This window comes from Xyrauchen texanus, chromosome 7, assembly GCF_025860055.1.
Source record: "Xyrauchen texanus isolate HMW12.3.18 chromosome 7, RBS_HiC_50CHRs, whole genome shotgun sequence".
In the NCBI taxonomy this organism is placed as follows: Eukaryota; Metazoa; Chordata; class Actinopteri; order Cypriniformes; family Catostomidae; genus Xyrauchen; species Xyrauchen texanus.
The window spans coordinates 50,215,679-50,227,233 of record NC_068282.1 but is presented as its reverse complement, the minus strand read 5'-3'; the positions used below and the strand labels follow the sequence as shown (position 1 = coordinate 50,227,233).

Here is an 11,555-nt window from a genome sequence, read left to right as displayed (position 1 = left end):
TAATGAATAATAATAATATAAAATGTAAATAATGTATAATAATTATATATATATAAACATAATTTAGATAATGAATAATAATAATAAATATAAATAATTTAGATAATGTATAATAATTTTATATATATATATATATATATATATATATATATATATATATAAATAATTTAGATAATGAATAATAATAATATATATAAAATGTAGATAATGTATATATAATTATATATATATAAAAATTTAGATAATGAATAATATATATAATTTAGATAATGAATAATAATAATTATATATATATATATTTATATATACATACAACAGTTTGTTCCGGTCCTCGAATCTGATTGGATGAGAGACGTTCCATTAGCACTGATGTTGTGACACTATCAGCACTCAGTCGCTTAACTGTGTGTGTATCACTCTGTTTGTGTTCCTGCCGTTCTAAACTAAAGTGTATCTGTAAGGAGTTACTGTCTTTATCTTTTACATTTCATATGTTAGCCAGCGGCAAAAGATAATTTTTGTGTGTAATATGAGCAGTTGGTGAAGTAAAATGAATCCGTTAGCAATTGTTTACATAGAACAGCACTCCATGAGTTTCCACATCACTGTTTCTATAGTGAATGACATTTGCGCACCGGCTACCCCGAAATAAAGAGGAATACCCCCGCTTGGACGTCTATTTTCCACAATTAAAGCGGACTGCATCTCTGATTGGGTGTGGCAAAAGGTGATCGCACATGCTTGCTCGCTCTCTCTCTCTCTCACACACACACACACACACACACACACACACATATCCATCTGTCTATGCTTGTTTATCCAATAACTTGTTCGAAACAGCACAAGCCGTGATACTATTTCTGAAGTGAACTTTTTGAATTACTAACGGAGATTTGGACGCATAGTTCATGCACAAATGCGTTTTTATGACCGTTCTCAGTTTTTCCTACATTTTTAAAATGTACTTGTTCATTGAACTGTTGTATATAAGCAACATCACACTGCTATATAAGACACACCCTGAACTGCTCCGTTTGATCGGTTTCATGCTGAAGAGCCGCTTAAAAGTACGTTTTTTTCTCTCTTGTAAATGTAAAGGAGTGTAAATGCAACATCATCATATATGTTGAAATGATTGATGACTATCACACAAAACATGAGCACATTGATGTCATTAAATGAGTCTGCACTGTGAGTTAAAGTCAATTAAAGTAAATTGTCAAAACTCAAACTTGAGATTTTACTGGGCCACAGCAGAGGGCACAGCAGAGGGCACGTGCCCCTGTAAAAGGGTTCTAGTGACGCCCGAGCTCTGGGGGCATATTTTGAACACATGATTTTTTTATATTAAATTAATCACAATGAATTAGTCTATTTTTTAATTATATTCACACGAGGAAGACGATATTACAGTATGTGTGTGTGTTGTGTGTTTGTACATAAGTGTGAAGTCAACATTATTGAGTTCTGCTGCTGATCGGAGTGTGTGAAACCGCACCAGAGTGTTCAAAGACTGGTGGAAAGACTCGCAGTGGAGCTCTCGCCATTCAAACACTGAACGCTAGATTACACCTTCCTGTGAAAGAGAGACCGTGTAGAGCAAACTCAGGGAGAAGACAGAAGAGACAGAAAGAGAATTCTTCAGACGCAACACAGATGGATAAAGCATCTCGATACAAAACGACAAGCTCAAGATCTCAAGGCTGAACTTTCTCTGGAAGGACACACGGAGATCAGTCGCGTTCTGGGACACAAGATCGTCTCAATACAAAACAATAAGACTCCAGAACAAAGCCGAACCCTTTGAGCTGGACAGACTCACCAAAGACCAGCAGGATTCTGGAAAACACGAGATGAGACTGGAAAAACCTTTGGAGCATCTTTAAAGTCAAATGACAGTTTTAGATTTTGGACTAGCACAGAGTTAAACATTTCAGCGGATCATGGGCTTGTTTAGGACTTCATGTTCCTCTGTGCCTCCATTTGTCCACGTTCATGTGCTATTTTGACGTCAACAAAGGTGCATATCTGCTGATGAACTCTTGGTTTTTTGGAAGTGGAATTCAGAAAATCACTTCTGTTCTATAGAAAAAGTTTGAAAGTATTTATCACATAGTATTTATAATGACTCAAATGTCCAACAGCAGTGCGGCAGGAGCCAGCAGCGGGTCCGAGCGGGTGGTGGAAGCGTGGTGTGGGTGACCCCGCTCCTGGGCGCAACCCTAATCACCATGTGTGTTTTGGGCTTGGCCGGAAACCTGTACACACTGGCCATAATGCGCTCGGCTACGTTACGTCGCGCTGGATCCATGTACGTCTTTATTCTCAACTTAGCAACGGCTGACTTGCTCTACCTTGGCACAATTCCCTTTGTAGTGTGCACCTACTTCGCACACGATTGGTTCTTTGGAGAGATGGGCTGTAGGCTGCTGTTAAGTCTGGATCTACTCACAATGCACGCTAGTGTGTTTGTGCTAGTCGCAATGAGCCTGGAGCGCTACCGCGCAGTTGCCACACCTTTCAGAGCACGTCGCTCGACTACCCGCGGACACTGGCTGATGGCTTTGGGCATCTGGTTGGCTGCTTTTGTCCTGACGCTTCCCATGATGGTGATGATTCGACTGAGAGAGGGGCGACCGGCCGCCGTCGGTCTCGTCAAACGCATCTGTTTTCCAACATGGACACCCGAAGCCTTCAAAGCATACCTCACCGCGCTCTTCTTCACTAGCATGCTCCTGCCCGGCCTGCTGATGCTAGGGCTCTACGCGGGTCTCGCCCGACATTACTGGGCCGCCCAGAGCAACCTGGCACGGGGAACCACAAACAGATCATCATCGTCCGTACGGAGACGCAGCCTTAAGCACAAGGTGGTGGGAATGATCTTCTGTATCGTGGTGGCGTACTGGGCGTGCTTCCTGCCGTTTTGGGGTTGGCAGATGGCGAAACTTTTTTCGTCCGAGTCGCTTCGATCGTTGTCGCCTGCCGCTCACACGTACGTCAACTTCTTCGTCACCTGCCTGACGTATGGTAACAGCTGCGTGAACCCGTTGCTTTACACGCTGCTAACACGTAACTACCGCGACTACCTGGCCCAGAGAGGTCAGTGCTCGGGGTCGAGTCGCGTTGATCAGGGGTCAGCCGTAGGGGTCAATGCGGTCCAGGATAATTGATGATGATACTAAGATACTTCACTTTCATGGCTTTTTGTCCATACAATGAATACTGGAGTTTGTGTTTTGGATGTTATTTCCTTTTCTCCCCAATTTGGCGTGCCATTGATTCCTCATGGAGGCGCAGTGACTCGCCTCCCGCCGGGCTGCTGAGGACGAATCTGGAATGAAGACTGAATTTGAGCAGACATTTTAAATCAGGCACTTTCCTAAAATGAACCCTAGCGCTGCCAATGTTACTATGAGCTTTAATCCATATTCATATATACAATGTTTGAATTTAATTTCTTTGTGTTTAAGTGTATTGTCTCTTTTGGCAACACATTCAAGCTAAATAAACTTACAAATTGACATGTGTACATTCAGGGAACTGGCAAGTGAACTGTTAAATATGCAGGCAATTGAGGTGTGTGTGGAATGTGTTTGCGGTCTGTCACATTCCTCAGTTTGTACCTCAGGCTTTTTCGAGTGTCTCTGTAAATTACCGTTAGGATGGAGGGTCTTCTCGCTCTGAACTGAATTAACATACACACAAAAAAAGAAGTAATCACTTAACGGATAAAAGATAAAATAATTTTGCCTGTGTGAATCAGATGCTAAACCAGTGAGTGTAGCCTAACACTGTGTCCTCACTAGCCACGTCATGATACAAGGCTTCTTTTTCACATCAGTTTAGAGTTCTTGCCCTAACCATTTTCATTTCATTTATTTATGCATTTGGCAGATGCTTTTATCCAAAGTGACTTACAGTGCACTTATTACAGGGACAATCCCCCCGGAGCAACCTGGAGTTAAGTGTCTTACTCAAGGACACAATGGTTGTGGCTGTGGGGATCAAACCAGTGACCTTCTGATTACCAGTTTACCAGTTATGTGGTTTAGACCACTCCACCACCACTAACCAGCCACGATGAGTGACAGGACACGGCACGGTCTAATGGTTATAGACATGTAAGTTATGGGGCAACACATGAACTTGAAAAGTTCCATTACAGATGTTTCCAAAATGATTATGGGACCTACCTTGTGGCCCTTGAATACAGCTTTAACAAAGGAACAAATGAATACCTATTCAGAAAGGACTTACTGAATACTGCACATTTTGTGTGGTATGGTGTCCAAGGATCTCTGTAATACATGGAGTTCTCTATTCACCTTTTTCCTGTATGTGGAAGTGCTCCGCGATTCATAACAGACACCTATTTCACACCTATTACAGTCTCCAGTATTTTTACTTACATTAACATTTACATTACATTTATGCATTTGGCAGATGCTTTTATCCAAAGTGACTTACAGAGCCCTTATTACAGGGACAATCCCCCCGGAGCAACCTGGAGTTAAGTGCCTTACTCAAGGACACAGTGGTGGTGGCTGTGGGGATCAAACCAGCGACCTTCTGATTGCATCAGCTTATGTTCTTAGTAGGGCAGTTAATTTAGTGTGATGATGAATGGGTTAAAAATTAATGCAATTAATCATGCCCTCGACCTGTAGATAAATTCCATAATAAGGAATGTTGCTACCAGGGCTGGACTCGGAAGAGAAATCGGCCCGGGATTTCACATGGCAACTGGCCCAACTGTTGAGCGGGGCGGGGCTGGGGGAGGGCACATGTGTTCACTGTCCTTTTCTTTGTGGTACATTCTGCATAACTCGGCGGCTCATTGTTGCTTATCGCGGCCCATTTGGCTGAACCACCGGCCCGCTCATTTCTCCCGATGGCCATTACGCCCCTGATAGGCCCAAAAGTGCATCGGCCCACCGGGAAAATTCTCGGTATGCCAGATTACCAGTTCAGCCCTGGTTCCTACCATTGGAGCAATTCAAGACTGATGTACCACCTCGATACAGTAGGGGGCAGTCAGCGCACCTTCAGCTGGACAGGCAACACACCTCGTCAAACCCAGGAGCACAACCTTCCAAATGCGCTTTTGTGCTCAATGACTGCTGGACCGAGATGGGATCGCTTACCTTGGCACATCGTCCTAAAAACACAGCACTTCTGAACTGAGGCAATGAAACTAGTGACGCGACGAAAGCGAGACGCTTCATCTGACGCATCAGTGCATAGACCAACACTTACAAATAGCACAGAGGGAAGTCGGCCAATAACAGGGTTATGTTCAGTGATATGGAAATAAATCAAACAATACTTTAACAGTTCAAGTAATTTTTTTTATATTAATATATGCTTTAAATGCTTGTCTGTTGCCACATAACGGCATATATGATGTAATGTATTTTAATTGTCTAAACGTAGCTTAATGTATTGAACAGAAGCATATGCCAGCGATTAACAACCTCAGAGGTAATAGGTCTGTCTTTAAAGGTTTATAAGTTATCACTAAAACCAATTCGCCTTTGGAGAAAATGAATGAGATTTATACTTCCAGAACCACATTGTTACACTCTATAGGCACCTATCCTTTATAATAGCACCTCAGAACACCAGAGAATAAATACTCCAATCACATTTTGTGGATTCAGTGGTTTTATTGGTCAATATGGAATAATGGAGTGGTTTTTAGACGATCCAGCTGCAGAACACCAGACCGGATCGGTCATGATAACACGAGATACTGAAGTTGTTGAGATGAGTGTGGACATCAGAGCTCGCTGCTCATTTGACCTTCAGGCTCTCGATCTTCACATCTCCCACCACATGGATGTGTTTGAATGTGTCATCTCCAAAGCGGTTGGGGAAGCTCATCATGGTGCCTTCGGGGAGTTTGATATAGAAGGTGTCATTGTTGAAGGTGATGATCAACTATGGGAAGACACAGACAGAGAATAATAAAAGGTAAACATGAAAAAGAACAGAAACAATCACACTTCAAAATGTATGCATGTCATTGTATTATTGTTAAGTGTGGCATGGCGGTCTAATGTAACCTCAAATCTGCGTTTAGGCCAATAGAGGGCACAACCCATTCACCATTTGGGTGGTGGGCGGTTGATTGCAGCATAGTTAATGAGTGCAAAGGGTAAAGTTTCATTGTGTCATGAGCTGCTGTTATCAGTCAAATGACCAAATCCAGACAATTAACCCAGATACAGAAGATATCGCCCTGTTCAAAGAACATTCAGATAGGGCAGTTTGACGCCCCCAGAGCCCCCTCATTGGGTTTTACGAGCTAATTAAACTCTTGTGTAATTTGAGCAGTCTTTACAATGCAAAGGAAGTAACATCTGAAGCGCCATATATACCATGATAAAAATTATTATTTTAACTCGTCCCTCTTTTTGCTTTAAAAGAGCACAAATGTGTGTTCCAGTGAGACACTTCCAATGCAAGTCAATGGGGTTTAATCTGTCAATACATTATAGACACAAGACATGAACAATATGTGTGTTAACATGATTTTACTGTCATTAAATCACTCACGGACACATGTGTAAATTCATAACTAATTTTACAACTTCATTGCCGTGACAACATAGCTCATAAATCCTAAAATGGTCGTAAAAACTTTTACTTTACCCTTTAAGCTCGGATGGGCCTGCCATAGTAACTGCAGTCTTGAGCAACACAAAATAAGTTTAGTTTGAAAGTTCAGAAGTTCTACTTTATAATACATGTAGATATTATGACCAAAACTGAACAAGTGCTTTAAAATTTGCAGAAGTGTCCATTTTGATAATTTATTAATAATTTTGCACTGCACATATTATTACAATCAATAAAAACATCAAACTGATCAAATATCCATGTGTCACATGTTGTTGGGAAGCTCTTAAAGAGTAGAATGCATAATATTATATAGCGAGTAACAGCTAAATATAGGTCTTTGACAATTATGTTGGTGTTGCTTCTAAGCTGTATTTTCAATTTTAACTTTACGAAAAATGAATGGAAAATAAAATCATATATCACATGCCATTAATTAGAGTCAGTGATTATCTTTCAATGGAGTCCACACACAAGATAATCAGATGTATAGATCATTAGATAATCCACATGAAGCACAATGTTACATATGACCACCAGGAGATGGCGCCAAATACACGACACAGACTCAATGATGACTCAAATGACACAGAATGAAACTCACTCTGTGAAATCTCATGACTAAAATCATGTCTGCATGCTATGCAAACCTTTAGTCATTGTTGTGTTTGCATGTGTAATTAGTTCTTATGTACAATTATTATCTTTTATTTGTTTGGAGATGTTTTTGGACACTATGATCAATTATATTTGTAATGTTGTAACTTTTGATTGCTTTGTCATATCAAAATAAAACCTTTTCAGAGCCACCTTATTTACACACAGACATATATAATGTAAAATCAGAAAAATGAGAACAAAAGTTAATTTTTGGCTCAATTTGTCTTGTGATTTTTCAGCCGTCTCTTAGGCGGAGAGTCTCAGAATCTATCATAATCTAGATCATTAAAAAATGTAAACGTTTTCTTTAAAATTATACTTTACTCTTGGCCCAACTTGTTTTTTTATTGTCGAGTTATAAGCCTTTCATTCTGGGTATGCCACTGAAACCGGAAATCTTTAAAACACCTTCAGAGCTTAAAGGGTTAAACAACTTTACAGCACAAATAATACATGTTTAAACAGAAGCATTGCTGTCAGTGCTTTTATAACATTTCTGCCTTTTAAAACCCTCCAAAAACTGGCCCCATTCACTTCCATTGTATGTGTTTCACTGTCAGATCGATGTTTGCTTTATTTTGCTTAAAGAAAAAGGAGGGACGAGTCTAAAATACATGTTTGGTGATCAACATTATGCCACAAACGCTGTCAATTGAACTTAACTTGTGTTGAACCTGGAATACTCCTTTAAATATCAGCACTGTCCGAAAACAGTTATTCAGACAACACCGAAGAAATAGCAGCACACGTAGCGGATCCGAAATTACTACCCGTCTAATGGCAAAGCTGAATCAAAAAGACAAAAATGAAACAAAAAGGGCCTGTTTGATAGATCACCTGCTTCAACTTTCATTCAAGACGTCACTACTATTGGTTGACCGATATGCTGCAGAGACCGATACATCGTCTGATGTTTAACATCTTTTAATTATCGGCATTAATTATTAGTTTCGCAAGTTGCAACGCCACTGAGATTAAAGACAACAAGTGTCGGTTAAATGTCTGTTATTACTATTCTGCTCATTTCAATTGTTTGAAAAGGTCAGAGGTCAATCAGAAGTTGGGAGGGTCATTAGTGGTCACCTTGAACTCGTTGCCCTTCTGAAAGGGGAAACAGTGCTCACGATGTTCGTCACCCCAGCTCCCACTGTTCGAGTTGCACACGATGACGTTTTCATTAAATCGAGGGTTAAAGTGGAGAGCGATGGCATTGGTGTCATGACCGATGTTGATGGAGAACCTGAGAACAGAGAGAGAAGCAGAAGCGTGACACAACACACAAGCACATCCAAGTCAAATATTAGCGTGAACTATCTAAAACCAATCACACACCCTTCACATTCAGATTTGACCTTTCCAGAGACCTTCATCTCCATTCCGGCCTTAAAGCTCATGTCCTTAATAGTGAACACCTGTTAGAGACGAAGAAAAGCATCATGGGTAATTCTCACATACATGTGATGGTGAATAAATAGGACCAAGAGGTTCATACAGGGCTTTATCTTTCTTCAGGTAATAAATCGATGTCAAATAACTGTTTAACCTGCGATTCCTGTAGGCGATGATAAGAGGAAGAGATGTTATCTGTGCAGCCAAACCCAGAGTTAATAATAAACTACAGATAATAAACTCATAAAACAGCTGAAGAGCCACTGCGCAAACATTTGATCGAACGCCACGTCAGGAACGATACTGGGTCAACCGTCAGAAAACACCTAAAACGACTCTGATTTACTAGAGACTCACATTTATCTAAAACTTGTTCGTTAATCTCTGTGTGTGACGGAGGAAATATCGGACGGATCTTTAACCGTGTGTAACAGTGTTGGGAATGTTACATTTCTCAGGAAGTAATCTGCTACAAATGACTTCTCTAAAATACAGTGTTACCTTCCTTTCTAAAGCACTTCTCACAGAAAACAAGTTTAAAATAACGCTTATATTTCATTCTTGTTCATTATCACACACACCTTCATATTTATATTAATTCATAATTCAAATGTGTTGTACACAATATTATTTTAGAAACATGTGCAACACAAGTCATGTACTTCAAGTAATTGCATTATTTGAAACTCAGTAACTGTTTTCTGATTACAAGAATTTGAAAGGTAATCGGATTACAATTTTTTATTATTTTGTAATCAGATTACACCAAACACTGGTGTGTACATATGAGTATTGTAGATAATTATTCGTGAGATATACTAGTTTACGGTATGCTTACAGACTGAATGTATGTTTTTCATGCTTAAAGGTGCTGGAAGTGATTTTTTGTTTTTGTTTTTCCTACTCCCTAAAAGAGATTACTAAAATAAGTATTTTGAGATATCTCACTGGTCTATGTGACGGCTTCTAGACTCTGTAAACAGCAAACAAAAATGACGCTTTCTACCTGTCAATCATTCTGCGTGTTCTCATAGTTTTGTAGCAGCAGTGAATTATTGAGGCTTAATGCCATTATTATGCCATGTTGTTCATAACAGTTGCCAGTTGAGGGCGCTGTTTCACTGCTGTTGTTTTTGACAGCCGTTTCTGCTCGTGTCGGTCTCAGTGAAGCACATTTGGTATCTTTGGAGTTCAGGTTTTGGAAAAAGGGGGTGTGGCTAATCCAACGGCTCATTTTGGGGACATTGTAGAATGGCTTAAATCGCTCACAGCACCTTTAAATGTTTCAAATTAGTTTTGTAGACTGATGTAAATTGTAATTACAGTATGAATAAATGTATACAAAAGTACAGGGATAAGTTGGAATGGACTTCCATTTGCTATTTCATGGTTTTGATGACTTTACTGTTAATCTAAAAAGTTTAAAAGAGTCATAAAGAACGAGTAGGTGTGTCTAAACATGTCTGGTACGGTCTCATTGTCACATTGATAACAGAGCGCTCAACATTCATGTGCTGAATATTTTAATGAAATGTCTACGTCATAACACACAGGCTGCTGCTGTATCCACAACGCAAAAGATTGATAAATGTGTTTAACGGTCTCATTATATGTCTACTTCAGACACACCCTGATACCTCACACTCTCTCTCTCTCTCTCTCTCTCTCTCTCTCTCTCTCTCTCTCTCTCTCTCTCTCTCTCTCTCTCTCTCTCTCTCTCTCTCTCATAGGGATTTTTTAAAAAACTAAACATTTATTTCCATTTTTAATAAGTGTACCAACCCTTGGAATGCAAAAACATGCCAATAAGATGCTACATGCAATGTGGTTAAATGGAGATATATTTTTTAAATCAAAAGTTGGATATTTTTACATTTAGTTATTCGACTATTAACTAACATTAACTAACATCCCAATTTGTAACGCTCGGAGTCCTCGTGGTCACATAGTGACTCACCTCAATCCGGGTGGTGGTCTTATCATGTGACTTGTTGAGTGTGTTACCGTGGAGACGTAGCGCGTGTGGAGGCGTCACACTATTCTCCGCGGCATCCACACGCCCCACCGAGAGCGAGAACCACATTATAGTGACCACGAGGAGGTTACCCCATGTGACTCTACCCTCCCTAGCAACCGGGCCAATTTGGTTGCTAAGGAGACCTGACTGGAGTAACTCAGCACGCTTTTATTTTTATTAACTAACATGAACAAAGATTAAATAATACAATAAAGAAATATTGTGTTCACTGTTAGTGATACCTAATGCATTTAATAATGTGAACAACTTCTTAAAGATTTCATTACTTTAGCTGTAATAGTTTGATAAGAGTTTCCCCCCTTCAGTGGTGACGCACACCGAGAGCATCACTTCATACTGTTGATTAAACAGAACGAACAGTTCATAGACTGTCTGACAAAGTCCAACAAACTCAAGCTATTACAAGCCTAAACATTATAAGAAAATACAAATCAAATCCTTCAGAAAAGGGAAGTGATGTCACTCACCATCTTGTCCTCTTCACAGGGGGGGAATCAGCAGAAGTGTGTGTGATTCACCTGCAGCTCCTTATAATAAACCACAGGAGGCGGAGCCAAACCCTCCACCCTATAGGAACACAGAAGAGCAGTGATCTTTAACCAATCACACACTGAACTGATTATCCTGGAATTCCATTGAAAAAAGGATTGATTCAGAGTCCAGAGAGTCATTTATTACAGACCACAAATCTTGAATCAAATGACTCTTTGAGAAATTAAAGACACAGAATATTTGCTTTTGTCTCCATCTAGTGTTTATATTGAGTCAGTGGTGTGTCAATTGTTTGCAGTTTTGATTTTATATAAGAAGGTTGATAGATTTGTCATTGCATTGAGTCTTCAGAGAG

At 39.9% G+C, this 11,555-nt stretch overlaps 2 protein-coding genes across 2 annotated transcripts; one reads left to right on the top strand and one right to left on the bottom strand.

Annotated features, from left to right (window-relative positions):
- Nucleotides 1-1,943: 1,943 nt before the first annotated feature.
- On the top strand, nucleotides 1,944-3,170 carry uts2r4 (urotensin-2 receptor 4). The gene is made up of 2 exons (XM_052129584.1): nucleotides 1,944-1,997; nucleotides 2,145-3,170. The coding sequence occupies exons 1-2, from the start codon at nucleotides 1,944-1,946 to the stop codon at nucleotides 3,168-3,170; spliced, it is 1,080 nt and encodes a 359-aa protein (XP_051985544.1).
- A 2,476-nt stretch (nucleotides 3,171-5,646) lies between these two features.
- On the bottom strand, nucleotides 5,647-11,234 carry LOC127646347 (galectin-2-like). The gene is made up of 4 exons (XM_052129909.1): nucleotides 11,176-11,234; nucleotides 8,614-8,693; nucleotides 8,365-8,521; nucleotides 5,647-5,940 (listed from the first exon to the last, which is right to left on the bottom strand). The coding sequence occupies exons 1-4, from the start codon at nucleotides 11,176-11,178 to the stop codon at nucleotides 5,794-5,796; spliced, it is 387 nt and encodes a 128-aa protein (XP_051985869.1). The 5' UTR covers nucleotides 11,179-11,234; the 3' UTR covers nucleotides 5,647-5,793.
- Between the last annotated feature and the right edge of the window lie 321 nt (nucleotides 11,235-11,555).